Genomic DNA, 19635 nt, shown 5'->3' with positions numbered 1-19635 from the left:
GGGTGCAGATGATGGAGCCAGAGACCTCCTGTCTAATCCTACATGCTCCATCCCCATTCCTAACTTCATCCTGTTGCATGGTAAGAAGGCAGACATTTTGGGAATTTTGAATTGCCTTAGCTTATTTTTGGCTTCAAGTGACCACCTCTGTTGATTAGATGATGAATTAAAAAAAAAAGTTGTAAAGAAAAAAAAAACCTGACAGATGTTTGGCACGTGTGCCAGCACTCCTGTCTACCCATGAAGGACATCCTAATTGATTAATTCCAGAATGCTGGGCATTCCTCAGAACCATCCTCAACATTGCAGCCATTACAAACTGATCTGAGATGGTTTGTTAGATGAAACTCCTTTGCATCTTTTTTAAAGGAAGGCACTCAGGTTTCTGTATGTCCCACATTAAGGAAAACCTAAACCCATCACCATCCTTAGAGTCCCAAAGATGCTGCTTTCTGGATGCTGTTTAGCTGATAACCAAATCACCTGGATGCATGCTTAGAATGCATTATCAAGAATCCCTGTTAGAACAACTATATCAAGCTCCCTAGAGGGGGAAAAGTATATTTTGATTAAGCTCCCCAAGAGATGTGCACCAGCACTTATAGTGGGAATCACTGTCTTTCTGCTAGTTATTCTCAGTCCTAAACTTAATGGTGGTACACACTCATCCACAATGGTCCACTAAGTGTCTGCCGTCTAAGCGCAAGGTACTAATCTCAATCAGGTCCACGAATCAGGCTCTAGGAGTGAACGGTCTAAGCCAGGGAGCCTCATTTATTTCAGAGCTCTGTCCACAGCCACAGATGCTGACCTGATGACCTGGCCGCTTGCAGTGGCTGCACACTTTAATCTGGCTGGGCAGGCCCATTGTAGCAGAGAACCCAAGAGGGCTGACCATGGCATAATGAGTCATTCAGCCATTCCTGTAAGTGACAATGAAAAAATAAAAAAAAAAAAAAGGCTTTCAAATTACAGGCAGGCAAATGCCACTGTTGGCTGAATATGTGACAGCAAATGGAGATTAACTGGATAATGAGCCAGTGTCTAGGCCCAGCCTCCCATCAGACCCAGAGTGCTTGTTTGTGAAGGACAAAGGGATCAGAGTTAAAGTCCAGAGAGGGGAAAGAAAGGTTACTCCCAGTGAAGTGGGAGCGTTTATGTGATGACCTTGCTGTAGTGTATCCGCACAGCGAGCCTGTTATAAAGCAGGCAGGCGCAAAGCCACCCATCCCGCTACCTAGACACCAAGGCTCACAGCTGATCAGGGGGTGCCCACTACAGCCCCTCCTTCAGAACTGGCTTCCAAGTGTGGGGTCTCTTCCTTTTCTTAACAAAGGCTGCATTGAGTCAGGCCCCAAGATTTGGTACCTGTTGCCTGACATCACTCCTGTAACACAGGGACAGGAAGAGCCTTAACCTGCTTCAATGTGCTCCCACAATAGTTTAACTTTCTGGTCACTCTGAGGCAGAAGCCTTCTCTGCCCTTGAGGGACAGGGTGAAGAAAAACTTCCAACGCTGCAAAAATGTGTTTTCTGGTAGTAAGAAGACATGGCAGGCACAGGAGTAAGCAGAGAAGTTTCTGTAATTCTCGTTTTCCCACAAGTACAAAATAACTGTGCTAAGAGGAATCCACATAGCTGAGCAGGTCTGTTTTGACAGATTAGGACGTGATTAGGTGGACCGTGCAAGTCAGAGCTGTCAGGTACAGAGCCAATCTTGGACTCAGGATCCATGATTTAATGGCTGTGGGTGTGTTGGGGTATCAATCTGTCCAATTCTTTACCAGTTTCTTGGCCCCAACCTTCACTAGGCACAGAAGCTACAGCATCTAAGTGCAGTATATGAGGACAGACACCCAGGGCTTCTGGTCTGAGTTCAAATCCACACACCTGTGGACAGGCACCCGGACCACAATCCCAGCGACATTTCTTAGACAGGTAGGCCCTGACCTGTGATGGGCTCACTAGTTCCAGATTTGGTCAGTGTAAAAGGGAAGAGGATGAATCTAAGTCCCCTGAGATGAAAAGCAAAAAAAGACTGAGAGGTAAGTTTTGTTTCAATTTGCTATTTCTTCACTACTTCCTGCCTTCAGAAAAGTCAAAGCTTGAAGACAGGTGACAGGACAGGAGGTAAGTATGGACAAGGGTGCTCTCCAAGGGAGCACCCATTTTGGAAAGCATCCAGAACTTATCCATCAGTACTTATCCTAGCTGTGTGACAGAGAAACCCTCATACATTTCCCCATGGAAACAGCAAAACTTCAGAAAAATCGTGCCAGTTAACCGCCCTGCACTCAGGAGTAAATAGGAGGATCATGAGTTGTAAGCCAGCCTAGGCTATATGGTAAGAATCAGAAAACAAAAATCAAAACAACTAGAAACACTTCTAAAGCATCCGGGCGATGAGATTCATAAGAAGCCTGCCATATAGGAGAAGAAGCCAAAGCTCTGGCGTCCACCTCACCCCTGTCTTCTCTGGTGAGATGGAGTGCTGGGCGTGCCTCTATAGTTAAGCCATAGGCTCATCCTGTTTTTGGTAAGAAAGACCCAGGAGTTTCTTCAAGGCAAAAATAACCAAGACAGAGGAAGTAATGATGCCCAAGCATTGTTCTACATTCGCTCTTCAGACATGTCCAAGTCCAAACGAGGTACAAGGGAAAGGGAATTCAAATCCAGGGCCTCCTTGATCACAGAGGAAGAGAGAATCCTTGGGCACCATCCTTCTGCGGGACATCTGCCATGGCATATTGCTGCTGCTGCCCAGGGATCTGGCCATGTCTTCTGACAAACAACCCTACAAATGGCTTTTGGATAGCTCCCTCAGTTGGTTACCATTGCATGCAATTTCATTAAGGCTTAAATCAAGAGCCATGCTTCTGACTGCATGTGACTGACTTAAACCAATCACATTCTTAGAGGGGGAACTTGATTCCTAAGTGAGGTAGTGTGAGATTCATGTTCAGGGTTCCCAAAAGGGTACCTGGAGCTTCAAACCTGCATTGTTGGTGTCTGTTTCTTCACTTGGTCTATGAGCTAGTGAATGTGTGTATGTGTCTATATATATGATATACAATATATATGTAAGTGTGTAATATACATGTGCATGTATATACACATAATATATATATATATATATATATATATTAGTGTACATTAGTTGTACATAAAGGGCTTTCATTGTCACATCTCCGTGTGTTTACAATATATTCCAATCAATCTCAAAAAAAAAAAGAGAGAGAAATTTTCCATACGTGGCAAGCTAACTTTGTAATAGTCCTCAATCATTACAATCTTTCTATGGAGCACAATGCAGCTGCAATATACAAATTCAAGTTTGGAAAACAGTCTGCTACTAACTTAGGGCGTGGTTATATTGGAGTGTCTGGAAAATCACCTACCTAAGCACTCACATTTTCTAGGAACATGGGGCCAATTAAACTGAATCAAGTACAGTAACTAAAAATTCAGCCTTCCAGTGGAGCTAGCCACTCAGCAGTCACATGTGGCTAGATGCTGCCATACTGGACAATGCAGACACAACATTTCTATCACTGTAGAAAGTTCTAGTGGACAGTGCTGCTCAGGTTAACTCAGTGCGGTCAGCACATCTCTCTATATGCAACAGCATGAAGCAGAATACTAAAGGGTTCTCAGTACAAGTTCTGAATCAAATTCCAGGAACTCTTCCAATGCTTACTAAAAGTTTGAGAAGTCTACATCACTGTTTAACCAAAAAGCTTAGTTAATCAACTAGGATTCTGTATACCTGTGACCATTAAATATGTAACATCAAAGGGCTTTAAAAATTGTCTGAAAAAATGTAAGTGTACAAAAGCACTCGGAAAAGATAGAAAGGAGCCAGGTATGGCAATACATGCCTGTAATCTCATCTACTCAGAGCCTGAGCAAGTAGGGTTACATGAGTTCTAGAGTTCAAGATCAGCCTGGTCAATATAGTGAGATTCCTTAAATACATACATACATGGGGAGGGAAAAAATGGAGCAAGAAAAATTGTCACCTTTATTTTTGATCCTTAGCCATCTATTTTCCTTTCTTAGGGCAACAAATATTTCAAGATCCTTTCCTATCCCTTGAGATATTGTATGCATCATGGTAGTTAAAATAAAAAAAAATCTTTACAAATCTGTTAATATGTTACCTTACGTGGGAATGGGACTTTAAAGATGTGATGAGGGCAAAGATCCTGAGATGGGAGAGATCAATTGGATTATCTAAATGGTCCCAATGGAATTATGGGGTCCTTCCAAGAGGGAGGCAGAAAGGTGAAAGTCACAGAAAGAGACATGATGGCCGAATTTCTGGTGGTCAGAATGACACAGGCTCAGATAGAAATACAGGCAGTCTCTAGAAGCTGGAAAAGGCAACAAAACAGATTACCCTCTATATTCCTCCAGGAAGAATACAGCCATTTTGGACTTCTGGTCTTCAGAATAATAATAAATGTGGGGCTAGAGGCATGGCTCCAGTGGTGGCTTGCCTTGCCAGTGCCAGGCCCTGAGATCAAGCTCTAGTACCAAATTAATATGTAATAGATGAATAAATGTTGTCTTAAGCCATCATGTTTTCCATAATCTGTTACAGCAATAGGAAACATATACATTCACATATAATCAGACTTGTAAAAATATTTTTTCTTGAAACAGTCATTTTTATGACTATGATATGATGATGAATATGCCTTACCATATCCTTAGTCCTCAAAAGCAATGAGCAAATACATGAAGATCTGACAAAATACCAAGGTTTCAAACTGTCTATAATGTTTGATTATTTGTTGTTGTTGTTGGTTGTAGGTTTGAACTCAGGGCCTGGGTGTTGTCCTTGAGCCTCTTTGTGCTCAAGGCTAGTGTTCTACCACTTGAGCCACAGCACCACTTCTGGATTTTGAGTGGTAACTGAAGTATCTCAGGGGAACTTTTCTGCCCAAGCTGGCTTCAAACTGTGATCCTCAGATCTCAGTCTCCTGAGTAGCTAGGATTACAAGCATGAGCCACCAGTGCCTGGCTTTGTAAGTTTTTTTTAAAAGAGAAAAAAAAATTAAAATTATAAAAACCATTCTTAGCTCAGAGAATATTAAACAAAAGCCTCATCTTAATTTGGCTGACTGTGTAGTTTGCTAAGATACAATGAAAATACTACTTAAAATTCAGACTCAAACTATTAACAGCTAACATAAACATGACATCCTACTGTATACAACAAGCCTTCTCACTACAGCCATGCAAGACAACACCTAGACACTATCTCTAGGGGGAATGGATTGTGAGGTCTCACAAGCCCCTCATCACTCCTGGGCCTGAGAAAGGTGGTTACATTTAAAGGAACAGGACCGTCAATTCCAAAGTATCTACTGAGTGCTGCTTTGTGAGAAGGCAAAGGCAGCAGAGGACGAAGTTGCTATGGACTCGATGACAGTGCTCAGTATTGTAGACAGTAACTCTCAGGCTTCATCATTTTTACTGCAGCGCATCAGGATAACAAAATTAGGACAAGTGACAAAGAGGAGTGTCAGACCTCCCCATGTCCAGAAATAATGAAGAGAATGGTAAATTTTAAAAAGGGCCTGAGGGGAGGCCACAAAACAAATCCTAGACACTAAATTTTCAAAAGCTGGCTATTCCAATATTTATCAAGATTACAAATTGTGGGTCTCTTCTGACTCACACAATTCCATTTCCATAAAGAGATATGGACATACTCACAATTATGTGCTCCACACAAATACTGAGCTATTCACTGAAATACTACAATGATGAAAATACACATATACAAAGGAATACTATGAAGTTGTTTACAAAATAAAAGACTAAGGAATACTATGCAGCTGTTTACAAAATAAAGACTAAAAGAAAAATTTTAGTGTGCTTGTCCTGGGGCATGAACTCAGGGCCTAGGTGCTGTCCCTGAGTATTTTGCTCATGGCTAGCACTCTACCACTTGAGCCACAGTTACACTCTTGACTTTCTGGTGGTTACTAAAGTCTTATGACTTTCCTGCCTGGGCTAGCTTTGAACACAATCCTCAGATCTTAGTCTCCTAAGTAGCTATTATAAGCATGAGACACTGGCGGCCAGCATAGAAAATTTTTCATACTAGTGTGAAATAAAGTTCAAGGCCCACTGCTAAAAAAGCAAGATGCTAGTGTTTGGAACAGAAAAGAAAAAATTCCCCATTTGGATAAGACAAAATGGCTTTGGGGTAACCAAAAAGGGTAATATTAGTTATATGTGGCAAGTAGAGTCTCAGTAATTGAGGGACAGGAGTCAAGGAAAGCTTAATTAAAATAACTTTCCCTACTTTTGGGGGTTTGATGCTTGTGAATATATTTATCTAAAATCATGAAGCACATGGCTCTGTTGCTTCATGGCTTTACACTATAAAAAAGCCTCTGTAGCTCCTCAAACAACTGCAAATTGATTAGACACTTGGCCAAAGCTTGACAAACTTCAATGTCCTCATCCAGTCAAGCAAATCTCTATTGACTTCGCCATAATGTAAGGTCTGCTGTGTCTGTGACTATAGGCAGTAACCACTCTCATTCTCATGGAAGCAGGGATCTGGCAAGAGGGCTGACCTCACCGGGACGTCCAGTGTCAACTATCCACTTACACAGGCCCAGAGCCCTTCAGTGTCAAAATGAATCCCAAGCCCAACGCCCTGGAGAGGAGAGAGGACAATCAATGGAAAGGGAACAGCTCTTACTCATCTTCCTCTAAGGACATGTCAAGGTCATCATTTGATCTTTCATGTGCTTTTTGAGCCATTCTACTAGTTATCTGCCAAGTTAAGTTGGTACATACATACATACAAGTCACCTTTTATTTCTGTTGGGTAAACATTAAGTTCTAGGTAGAGAGAGAGTCATAATATTTTGAATAAAAAGAGCAACAACAAGTATGTGGACATCCTGATGCAGATAGGAGGACATGCTCTGTCATTCTGGAGGTCAGCGACCTCTTTAACAGTACAATTCCAGCTGATGAAGCACTTACTTGATGAGTTTGTTTCATTCTTCCCAGCAAGAAAACAAGCATCCCTGTGGGATGTGGGAGAAAGCCACAAAGAGGCATTTACACAGTTACAATGGTGCTGAACCCCTTTTCTACCCAAGATATGATAAGAGCTAAAAGTCCAAGAAAAAAAATCACAGACTTAGAACCAAAAACTAAGGAAGCAGTAACCAGCTATATTCTATATGTAGTTCTTTTGCTATATAAAATAAAGAAACTGAAATGCACAAAAAACAGACACTAGAGTTCCTAAAAATACTCTTTTCTACAATCAAAATGGAAAGATGAAGTGGTCCAACAAGAAGCATGAGTCTAGCAGGGGGTACTTGGCAAATGGAAGCCCACCTCTAGGGGCGCTATCCAAATGTATAGACACAGATCTTTTCCTGTCCACTGCAAAATGACAAGAAAACATACGTTAAAGTCCCAAATGAGCCCTAAGCACTAAGAAGGCAACTGTACTGTAGAGCAGGAAAAGCACAGCACTGGACTGTCAGGGGATATGAGTTCTGGTCCTCCTTCTCCAAGCATAATCCCATCCCTTTTCCCACTTTTTTTTCTTTGGGGGGCAGTGAGGGAAGGAATGGCAATGTCCAAAAGAAATGTACTCATTACTTAATTTGACATGTAACTGTAACCCTTATAATAAAAATAAAAAATTAAAGCTTTCTTTCAAAAGAATGAGATTCAAACACAATGTCTGATGCTTTCATTCATTGGCTGGTACTCTACCACCTGAGCCATGTCTCCAATCCCTTTTTTCCTCTTTGAACCGATTTGTCATACATATATGAGAATCATCGTATCTATGGTCTCATACAAGCCTCTAAGGTACCCAAGTTTTTTATCCTATAATTACATAAATCTCTCAATGGGAATTACACTAGCATCACACACATCAGCACCAGACTATAGTTCTAGATATGTCAGGAATATCACGATGGAGTGTCAGGGCAGTTACAACCCTGTAAGAACTCAAATAAGCAAGTGGCAGCTGAGGAGCCTTTCCAACTTCAGGATCAATGAGAGCTATTCTGAAAACAAAAGGAATGACTAGACTTTCTAAACAGTAGTCTCTTTCCACAAAAACTTCCCACAGGACAGATGCCCAGAGTCAGAGCATATTAATCAGTTATCTCTACCCATCCATTACCGTGGCCTTTGACCTTCTCAGATGCATCATTTATTTGTCTTAGACTTTATAACACTACTCTGGGAATCCAGAGACCTTGGTGACCTCATAATCTAGCTACAGTAGGATTTAGTACTTGTTTCCCTCTCACCTGGAAGTTACCTTACCCCTGGGGCAGCCTCACCTTAGACTGAGCAAGCTCCAGAAGCAGCTGTACTGAAATTTACTGTTCTCTCACCTTTGCAGCCCAATGCAGATCCCTCTGCTACCATCTAACTCAGAGCATTTGTGGAGGGGGCAGGAGGGGTTGGGGGGAATCTTCCAGGGCTTAGCTCTTTTCTTACAATGCAACGGGAGTGAACTAGATAGTTTAAGTTCTTTTCCAGTCTGTGTCTATGGTTCTGTTGGCAACAGAAACAAGAATATGACACTTCAATTTGGCCAGGGAAGGCAGTATATAACCTGGCCAAGCCTTCTCTATAGAGTTTGCATGGGTAGGACATGGTAGACAGGTCTACAAGAGGTGCTTCAGTATTACAAAAGTTTCTAAATATTTTTTACTGTCTTTGTTTTCTTTTTTTTTCTGTTTGCTCATTTATATGTCTTTGAGAGTATAAGGAGAGGCAGAGAAATAGAGGGACAAAAGTTGAAAAAATGCAGCAATGGTACTCATTGGACACTGTGTTAAGAATGAACTATACAACTTGTAGGTGGGGACAGGAAGGAAAAACTGAGAGTGAGGGAAGGGGTGACACTGTCCAAAAAGAAATACACTCTTTACCTGACTTATGCAACTGTAACTCCTCTGTAGCACCTTCATAATAACACTTTAAAAAGAGTTCCTAAGGGCTGGCAAGGTGGCTCAGTGGTAGAGTGCTGGCCTCCCATGCATGAGGCCCTGGGTTCGATTCCTCAGCACCACATAAGCAGAAAAAGCCAGAAGTGGCGCTGTGGCTCAAGTGGTAGAGCACTAGCCATGAGCTGAAGAGCTGAGGGACAGCACCCAGACCCAGAGTTCAGACACACACACACACACACACACACACACACACACACACACACACACACTCTCTCTCTCTCTCTCTCTCTCTCTCTCTCTTCCTAAATAAAAGGTTTCAGGCCCCATCACACACACACACACACACACACACACACACACACTCTTCCTAAATAAAAGGTTTCCAGAAGTACCTACCTTTCCAGCATCCACCAATTCTGAAATTTCATCTAGATATAGACCACTGGCCATGAAAAAGGCCCAGCGATAATGGACTCCTTGCCAGAAATGCTAAAAAGAAGAAAGAAAACATGTCAAATATAGAAAAGGATAAAATATGGCTAAATACAAATTCAGGGCAAGGCCTTTTCTGGATAGATAAACAGGTTTCCCATTTCATGCCAACACATGAGTGCTATGCCCAGCATCTTAGCACAGTGACTGACAGAGAAGTGACGCTCCATAACGGTTAAGAAATAAACAAATGAACAGGACATGTGCATGTCAGCTCAGGCATCCTCTCTAAGCTGATGAGTAGTGAGCTCAGGAAATCCCTCCCTGAAAGACAGTCTGGATAGTCACACACTGAACTGCCTCCCTAGGACAAATCAGGGGCTGAGACAGCCAAATTCCTCCTACAAGGTTTGAAAAAGGCCCAGAGAGATCAGAAAATCAATTTTCAAATTGTCTCAGGAGAAATAAGCCAACAAAATAGTACTGCAGACAAGAAAACCCAGGTTTTTCTGGCTCTGATAGAAATAAAGCAGCTGTAAAGGCAAAAGTATAAAACTACTGTATATTTTCCTGGTTTCCCCTACAATATGACAAATACCAACCCATCTATTATGAGACAAAGATCTCTCCCGATAAGGATGAGCAAAATTCTTAACACTAGGAGTGCTCAACTCTACTGCTGTGCCCCCTTACAACTGATGTTCTTTATGTCAATTATTGAAAGAGCAAGTTCAGGTGTTCTTCCACCCCCCGATTTTTTTCTGAGACAGGGTCTTGCTATGTAGTCCAAGTTGGTCTCAAATGCACAGTACTCCTGCCTCAGCCTCTCAGCTGGGCTAATGTTTCCATATATCTGAATAACTAGCCAACCACAGTTCATCAAAAGGAACTATCCAAGAGGTAGTACAAGATTGGCAGTACTATACTACCGCTATTTCTGCATCTACCCACAACTATGAGGTGAGCACAGACTGGAGGGGAGAGGAAAACCAAGAGTAGAGTATTTACTCTTGGAGACAGCTCTGAAGGTTAACTTGTAAGAGGTCTCAGTGGCTCACAAACTTAGAATCTTATAGAAAGCTTAAACTTGTATTTTATTTTCTTAGAGGGGGGTCCAGTCGTGAGGCCTGCACTCTGAGCCTGGGAGCTGTCCCTCAGCTCTTCAGCTCAAGGCTAGCGCTCTACCACTTGAGCCACAGAGCCACTTCTGGCTTTTTTCTTTTTGCTTATGTGGCTGAGGAATCGAACCCAGGGCCTCATGCATGCAAGGCAAGCGCTCTACCACTGAGCCACCTTCCCAGCCCTTAAACTTGTATTTTAAAGCACAGAAAAGATTAGGCTTCTCGAGGAGGCAACAAAAGACAGCTGAGATCCCTTTCTCCACTGCCCGATACAAAGCTTGGTTTGTTCATCTCTACTATTCATATACATTTCATATAAATATTGTCATTCCAAGGGAGGGAGGAAAGAGAGAGGGGAAAGAAAAAAAGGAGAGGGAGGAGGAGGAAGGTAGAAGAAAAGAAGCAGCCAAAAATGATGATCATGCCTATCATCTGACAAGTTAGGTAAGAATTGGCTGAATTGTCCTAATGACTCAACCTTTTATCTTGCCTTTTTTTAGCTTTTCAAAGCCCTGGCAACAGTGGACTGTGAACAGAATCAAGCTAACTAGTCAAGTCCAGGAAAATCCTAGAATGCCATTAATAACTACAGTTTATAATTCACAAGACATATGCCTTGTCAGGACAGTGATATAAACCCAGCAGGAGAATGGTAGCAGGCTTAGCCTTTGCAGCCTCACTACAGTAATAGTTGATTTTTCTTCTACAATTCAATAACATGCTGATAAGATTGCAGAAGGCAATAAGCGCCAGTCTAGGAATACTTGTTATATCCCCATTCTGTCATAAAAACAGCAACTGTATGCTGTCCTAATACAGTTTCTACCTTTAAATACAAGGTACTATATGTGTTAAGATTAGTGAAATAGAGGCCACCAAGTATAAGCAGGAAGAGAGTCCAAGGGGATAGATGGAAAGTAATAATGACTAATATTTAGCAAGTTTTTTTTTGGTAGGTGGTGGGGCTTGGCCTCTGGGCCTGGGTGCTGTCCCTCAGCTTTTGCACTCAAAGTTAATGCTCTACCACTAGAGCCACTTCTGGCTTTTTCTGTTTATGTGGCACTGAGGAATCGAACCCAGGGCCTCATGCATGGGAGGTAAGCACTCTACCACTGAGCCACCTTCTGAGGCCTAACAAGAGCTTTTAATGTACCTCACATTGTGCCAAGTTCTTCAGATGGATTATTTCATTTGATGCTTACAAAAATGTAGTAAGATACATAGATTATTAGCCTCATTTTATAGGTAAAGCCATTGGGTTCAGACATGTTAAGTAATTTGTATTGGGCCACACAGCTACTGAGTAGGGCTCAGAATCTGAATCCAGGCCCTGACTCTAGTGTCCATGCTAGCAGGTACAGTGTTCCAAGAGAAGAGAAAGTAAACTGGAAAAGTAATTTTGAGCACAGCAGTTACTTGCTTGCTCTCTATCTCACCACAAAGACTCTCCTTCCCACCTTTAATGCCTTGGTACCCATGGTGACTCCTGTCTGCAACATGCCATCTGCTATGCCCAGTCGGTCCATGTTCAGGAGGAAAGGAGTCACCAAAGTCACATAGGTGGCTCCTGACCATTTCTTGAGAAAATTTAGAGCCCATTTTTCAGTGGATCCACCAACATTATCAAGGATAAAATCAAACCTGGAGAGAGAAAGTCAAAATCAGAACACCTTTGTTAGCTTCACTAGGCTTGGATATTCCTTTATTCCCTTTACCACTGTCTACAGATTGTACTGCAGTGACAATTTATAAATTGTGACGCTTATAAATTGTGGCTGCTTATTGGCTGCCACTGCATCAATAACTTCTTTCCAAGCTAAACTGAAAGTGACTTTTTCCCTTCCCTTTTTTTCTTTGTGCTGGTCCTGGGTGCTGTCCTTGGGCTTTATTTATCAAGGCTAATGTTCTACCCGTTGAGCAACAGCTCCACTTCCAAAAGTGACTTTTTCTTCTGGTAAAAATCATATTTTCTAAAACTTTGGGAACAACTTAAGCTCGGTGGTAAAGAGGTAAAGCTCAGATGCACAGAAGAGGCTCTCACGTCCAAAATAATCCATAGAGGAACTAAAAGTTATCCACTTAATACATCCTAAGTATTCCTTGGTGCAAATGGATACTTGAAAGGATATGTTTTTGCTCATCAGATTGATTTGCTTGTATTCCCTCCTCAGCCAGAAATGTTTGTAGACACATCCTTGTTATCTTCTGGCGTGTTCTGTTTTAATTTCATGTACCAAATCAAGATAATATAAGAAGAGAAATCAATACCCTTCTCTCTGTCTTCAATTCTGTTCTAACATGCCAAAAGATTCATCCTAATGGAATCCAGAGGAACTGACAGATATTCAAATCCTTAAAGCTAACCTAAAACAGCTATAATCACTGTATTCTACTTAAAACAACAGCCTAAAGATCTTAAATACTTTTGAAAACAAATACCTATTGAGAGAGAATAAATTAAGCTAATCCATTGACTGGGTAAGGCCTTTTCCTTTCCAAATCCATCTGGATAAAGTCAAACATCAAAGCTTCTAAAACAGGCTTTTGCTATCTTCATTAACCTTGAGCCTTTAAGAGATTTTTTTTAAATTAAACTAAAGAAAGATAAAAATGAAAGGTTATGCAACACAGGAGAATGACCTTATAGATGATTATTCTCACTAAAAAGTTTCTACTTGTGGGTGTTGGTGGCTCACACCTATAATCCTAGCTACTCAGAAGGCTGAGATCTGAGGATTATGGTTCAAAAATAGCCCAGGCAGGAAAATCTATGAGACACTTATCTCCAGTTAACCATTGGAAAGAAAAGAAAACTGGAAGTGGAGCTGTGGATCGAAGTGGTAGAATGCTAGCCTTGAGCAAAATTGCTCAGGGATAGCACCTAGGCCTGAGTTGAAGCCCCTTGGCTGACCACAAAAAAAGTTTCCACTTCATTTTCAATTTTTTTTTTTTGGGTCCGGTCGTGGGGCTTGAACTCTGGGCCTGGGCGCTGTCCCTCAGCTCTTCAGCTCAAGGCTAGTGCTCTACCACTTGAGCCACAGCGCCACTTCCGGCTTTTTTCTTTTTGCTTATGTGGTGCTGAGGAATCGAACCCAGGGCCTCAGGCTTGCAAGGCAAGCGCTCTACCACTGAGCCACCTTCCCAGCCCATTTTCAATTTTTGAATAAACAAATATTAGAATACGTAAAGGAAGTCTGGGGATCATGTTGTTGTAGACCAATATCACACTAATGATTAATGTAGCATGAACACGCAAAACCTTCATAAACCATCTGACATTTCTTTTCTCAACTACAGAGGACTGAAGGATCTCAAAACCACTTCTTGCTATAAAACTTTCAGGATTTAAATAGCTAACGAGTTGCTACTTGGAAGGCACAACTATACTGAAGGTAGATTCAGAGCTCAAATTCCTGATTAAAGTTCCAAAAGTCAATTTTAACTGAAGTTGTCAAAAAAAATAAGGAAGGAGGAAAGAGGAGGGGAGGGGAACAGAAGAGAAATAGAAGTAATGGTCTCCATTTGTAGACCAGGGCAAGTACAGTGACAAGACCACCTGCCAGAGATACCTGGTATGGAAATATAGCACAGGGCTACAGGTTAGATTGAGTGTCCTTCAGACTTCCATCTGTCAAGCTGCCCTTCCTCTGGAAGCAAATTCCAGACCTACATGAAGCTGAAGGTATATTCAGGTGTTGGCTTCAGGGTAATGCTGCTCTTCCTAGCAGCAAAAGACATGCGATTAAACTCAACTTCTGCTATCCACAAGCCAAATCCTAGAGACTCGTCATGTCCTCACTTCCCAAAGGCCAGGCTTAGAAGGCCTGGACATTCATTCACACAGGAGAGTAGCTGTGAGCCCTCAATCATATGGACATGCCATTATCTCTGGATTACCTCCATAATGAATCAAATATTATTGAATACTTACTATTTACCACTTCCCTACAATACCAGATAGGAAGATACAGTAGGAAACATGCAAAACAAAACAAAAAAAAACCCTATTTAAAGAGCTTGTCTAATGCAGACTGCCAAATGCTGCTTCCTCAAAGAAGACTCCACTTTAGGCTGGCGCTTTACCCCTTGAACCACAGCTCCACTTCCAGCTTTATACTGGTTGATTGGAGATGAGAGTCTTATAGACTGGTTTTGAACCATGATCACCAGACTTCATCCTGAATAGCTAGGATTACAGGCATTGAGCCACCAGCATGTAGCTAGAAGCAGCATTTTATTTATTCATTTATTCATTTATTTATTGTTGGTCTTGGCACTCGAACTCTGGGCCTGGGCACTGTCCCTCAGCTCTTCAGCTCAAGGCTAGTGTTCTACCACTTCTGCCACAGCGCCACTTCCAGTTTTCTGTTGTCTCAGCTCTTCAGCTCAAGGCTAGTGTTCTACCACTTCTGCCACAGCGCCACTTCGTTTTCTGTTGTTTTATTGGAGATAAGAGTCTCATGGACTTTTCTGCCCAGGCTGGCTTTGAATTGCGATCCTCAAATCTCAGTAGCTAGGATTACAGGCATAGCCACCAGCACCCAGGTGGAAGAAGCATTTCTAAATCTCCAACCAAGAGAACCTCTTTTCCAATCATTTCTTTTCCTCCTTTCATGCATCAACTTTCCTCAGAATACTGAAAACTAAAACTTCCCAACTAGCATGCAAGCTCCATCACAGCAGGAATATGTCATGTTCACTGTTGTTTCCAAGATTTAGGCTGGGGATTGGCAAGGGTCAATGCTAAATAGTGAAAGGAATGATGACCCAGCTGGCTGTTCTGACACATGCCCTGCTCCTGTTGGAGTCGGTGGGTGGTCCAAGACTAGGCATTGCCAGAGAGGAGCTGCTCCTGGCACCCTTTTTAAAAATGTACTCTAATTGTAATTATTAAGGTGTTATACAGAGAAGTTACCATTTCATAAGTCAGGTGAGAGTACAATTCCTTTTGGACAATGTCACTCTTTTCCTTTGCTTCCTCCCCCCCCCCCGTTTTCCCCCATCCCTTTCTGCAAGTTGCATAGTTCAAATTTGTTTGTTTACCCTTCCTCCTTCCATTTCTCCCCAATCCCCACAATTTACTCTCCCCTAAAAAGACAGAAAAACAAAACCTTCCAAAAGCAAAAACAAACACCCAAAACAGAATATGTTTTCATTTCCTGGAATTCATTTTGAGAAATAATATTTTAGATGTTCAGAGAAGTTATACCTTTGAGTTTGTCCCTTAGTAGTATCATCCTTTAATCTGTTTGTATGTGAATGCCTAGAATATTTTCTATAATTATACAGTCCAGTTGTATTTTAGATCTAGCTTCCACATATGTGAGAATATATACACTGTTTGTCTCTCTGAGCTTGGCTTATTTCACATAACGTGATTTGTTCTAGGTCCACTCATTTCCCAGCAAATGACATATTCTTTGTAATGGCTGTGAAAAATTCTATTGCATATAGGTGGCACATTCTTTGGATCCACTCATCTACTGTAGGGTATCTGGGCTGTTTCTATAACTTGACTATTGTGAATAGTGCAGCAATGAACATGGATGTGCAAGTATCTTTACTGTATCCTGAACTGTAATGTTCTGGGTAGATAGATGCTCAAGAGTGTTATGGGTGGATCATAGGTATCCACCTTCTTTTAATTGATTGAAATACTCTTCTCAACATGGGCAAGAATAAGTGGTTTTTTTGAAAACTAAAGAAAAAAATTAATTAAAACAAAAATTTTTTAAAAGGGAAGATCTTTGTAATCATAGCAGCAAACCAGTCTTCCAAATACTTCTCAAACCCACTTTTGGCTTTGGTTCTGTCATGTTAATAAAAATCAGATTAGTAAACTAATCATGGGGGCTGGGAAGGTGGCTCAGTGGCAGAGCGCTTGCCTTGCATGCATGAGGCCCTGGGTTCGATCCCTCAGCACCACATAAGCAAAAAGAAAAAAGCCAGAAGTGGCACTGTGGCTCAAGTGGTAGAGCGCTAGCCTTGAGCTGAAAAGCTGAGGGACAGTGCCCAGGCCCAGAGTTCAGGCCCCACGACCGAACTCAAAAATAAATAAATAAATAAATAAAGTAAACAAATCATGGTCTGAAGATTGAGGGGGTTGAGAAAATTCCTGAGTCTGTCCCTATCTAGTACCTCAGGCCAAATCAGAGCCTAGTGAGCATTCAGACCACTGAGGACAACCAGGGTGGTGCTCACTTTCTAGCATTTACCCTTACATTGCTTTCTTAGGTTCTTATAGCTCCAAAACACTGAAACTGTGTTTGGTGCCAATCACATGGTTTCATGAACTACTCTACCCCTCCTGTGTGACACACACCAGAGAAGGCAGCACACTTCCGATTTACCTTGAGACCTTTACAAACCAGCAATAAATGTGAGCAAACATCTTAAAAATGAGCAAAAGAAGTTTAGTCTGTAATCCTAGCTACTTGGGGCTTATATGCAAAGATCACAATTCAAAGCCAGCCTAGGCAAGAAACTCTAGTTTTTCCAATTAACTACCAAACAGCCAGCAGAAGTAGAGTTATGGCTCAAGTGGTACAGCAAAAATACTAAAGAACAGCACCTAGATCCTGAGTTCAAGGCCCAGAACCAGAAGCAAAAAGAAATTAGCAAAAGATCAGATAAAAGTAGCTTCTTTGGTACATACCAAAGTATGTTATAGTACTATCTTAACCTTTAATGATAAGGTACATTTTTCAGATTCTCTCTTTTTTTATTTTTATTATAAAGGTGATGGACAGAGGAGTTACAGTAACATAAATCAGGTAAAGAGTACATTTCTTTTTGGACAACGTCACTTCTTCCCTTTTCAAAGATCTCCTCCCAAAGCAATCGAAAGGCCACCAAACTACCTGAGACCTGCATTACAACTATCCTTGAGTGCACTTCAAATGGGAGCATTGCTGGCTCTTGTATTTTCTTCTCTGGTAGTAGTACTGGGGCTTGAACTCACTAGACAAGCACTTACTAGACAAGCACTCTGCCTCTTGAGCCAGGGCACCAGCCCTTGTTGCTGCTTTAGTTCTTTTTTGGGCAGGGTCTCACATTTATTATTTCTGGGTCTACCTGGACTACAATCATTTCATTTCCATTTCCATAGGAGCTGGAATCACAGGCACAAACTACCACAGCCAGCTTTTTCCTTGGTTGAGATGAGGTTTTCGATAATTTTTTTACCCAGATTGGCCTTGAACTACCATCTTCCCCATCTCAGCCTCTACAGAGCTAAGAGTAAAGGCACAAGACAATGTGCCCAACAGGAGCATTATTCCAATACATACGGTCTTAAGGATTTCAACTGCTCTTCCACACTTCCAGACTTGTAATCAACGACATCATCTGCCCCAAGCTTTTTTACAAGCTCACTGGCGTCTTGAGAGCAAACTGCTGTCACATGAGCACCCCAAGCCTTCATTATCTGGCAAAAAAAGGAAAGGAATAAAACAGATTATTTTTTAAGGTAGTGCCATAGATTAATTTTGAAACCTTAAGTACTTTAATATGGAACTTTAAGTACTTTGTCTTACTGAGAACTATAGGAAGACTTTGTTCAGGGGCTGGGAAGATGGCTCAGTGGTAGAGCGCTTGCTTTGCATGCATGAGGCCCTGGGTTCGATTGCTCAGCACCATATAAGAAAAAAGAAAAAAGCCGGAAGTGGCGCTGTGGCTCAAATGGTAGAGCGCTAGCCTTGAGCTGAAGAGCTGAGGGACAGCGCCCAGGCCCACAGTTCAGGCCCCACGACCGGACCCAAAAAAAAAATAAAAAAAAAAAAAAAAAAGGAAGACTGTTCAGAAACTAGTAAAAGTGACTTAACTTTTGTTTAGAAAGAAAAACTGTTGGTTTCCAACAGAGAGCCTCTATGGCATAAAGTTTTATTTTGTATTGTTTTTGATGATACTGGAGTTTGAATTCAGTGTTTGTTATGCAAGGACTCTACCACTTAAGCCATGCCTCCAGCCCACAGCAGGAAGTTTTAATCAATCCATTTCAAGAAGTGATCAGTACCTAGTATCAGGAAAGACAGGAGCTGATAGTTTCAAATTTATCATCTTCAATGACAAGGACAAATGACAGAAAAAAAGCAAAAAAACCCCCACATATCCACAGAATATGACCATTTTAAGTGGCCAAAAATGCATATCTTCATTTCTATCTCTGAAAAGTGTTAATTTAGTCTTCCAGACAGTATTAAAAGTATTCAGCTTACCAGACACTGGTGATTCACACCTGTAATCCTAGTTACTCAGGATGCTGAGATCTGAGAATCACAGTTTGAAGCCAACTAGGGCAGGTGAGTCCATGAGGCTCTATCTCCAATAAACTACTCAGGAAAAGGCTGGAGGAGGTGGCTGGATGAATGACTCAAGTAGTAGAGTTCTAGCCTTGAGCAAAAGGGGCTCAGGGACAGAGCTGAGGCCCTGAGTGCAAGCCCTAGGACCAACCAAAATTAAAAAAAAAAAAAAAAGTTCTATTCATTGAACTTAAACATTACACTCTAAACTTCTAAGACTCTGTTTAGTTTTGTAATTCCACATTTAACATTCACCATGAGTTTTTTAGCTATTTCAGTTGGAGAAGCTCAATTCAGTAGCAGATTCTCAGAGAGGGATCAGAAGAGCATTCCTTACATCTATATTAGATAACATTATCAATAACCCGTGTTATTAACACAGCAGGTTGATAACAGTTCTTATGTGTTCTTTACTCTTAAAGGCCAGTTTTGTCTTGGTGTGTGTTTGGTATCACTTGTTTTTGTTAGTTATGGGGTTTGAACTCAGGGCCTGGCACTGTCCCTGAGCTCTTTCTTTCAAGGCTACCAATTTACCACTTTGAGCACCACTTCTGGTTTTCTGGTGGTTAATTGGGGACAATAGTGTTACAGACTTTCCTGCCCAGGCTGGCTTCAAACTGTGGTCCTCAGATCTTATAGGCGTGAGCCATCAGTGACTGGTGTCACTTCATTTTTAACCCCTGGCATTAAAGTGTTACTGTCACAAAGTTTGATAAAAATCTAACTTTACTTGTTTTTTTTGATATGCATGTACTCTTCTAGATATCCAAATAATTTTTTTCTTTTTCTTTTTTCTCTTTCTTTTTGTCAGTCATGGGG

At 41.4% G+C, this 19635-nt stretch overlaps 1 protein-coding gene across 1 annotated transcript in view; it reads right to left on the bottom strand.

Annotated features, from left to right (window-relative positions):
- Positions 1-19635, bottom strand: part of Rtn4ip1 (reticulon 4 interacting protein 1) — a 49643-nt gene that overhangs the window by 3430 nt on the left and 26578 nt on the right. Inside the window, exons 6-8 of the mRNA XM_013022418.1 lie at positions 17806-17942; positions 11974-12157; positions 9360-9452 (exon numbers count right to left, since the gene is read on the bottom strand). Of these exons, the coding sequence (XP_012877872.1) occupies positions 9360-9452; positions 11974-12157; positions 17806-17942 (414 nt within the window). The remainder of the gene's footprint in view (positions 1-9359; positions 9453-11973; positions 12158-17805; positions 17943-19635) is intronic.

Source organism: Dipodomys ordii, unplaced genomic scaffold, assembly GCF_000151885.1.
Source record: "Dipodomys ordii isolate 6190 unplaced genomic scaffold, Dord_2.0 Scaffold62, whole genome shotgun sequence".
Lineage (NCBI taxonomy): Eukaryota > Metazoa > Chordata > Mammalia > Rodentia > Heteromyidae > Dipodomys > Dipodomys ordii.
This window is presented reverse-complemented; position numbering and strand designations above follow the sequence as displayed.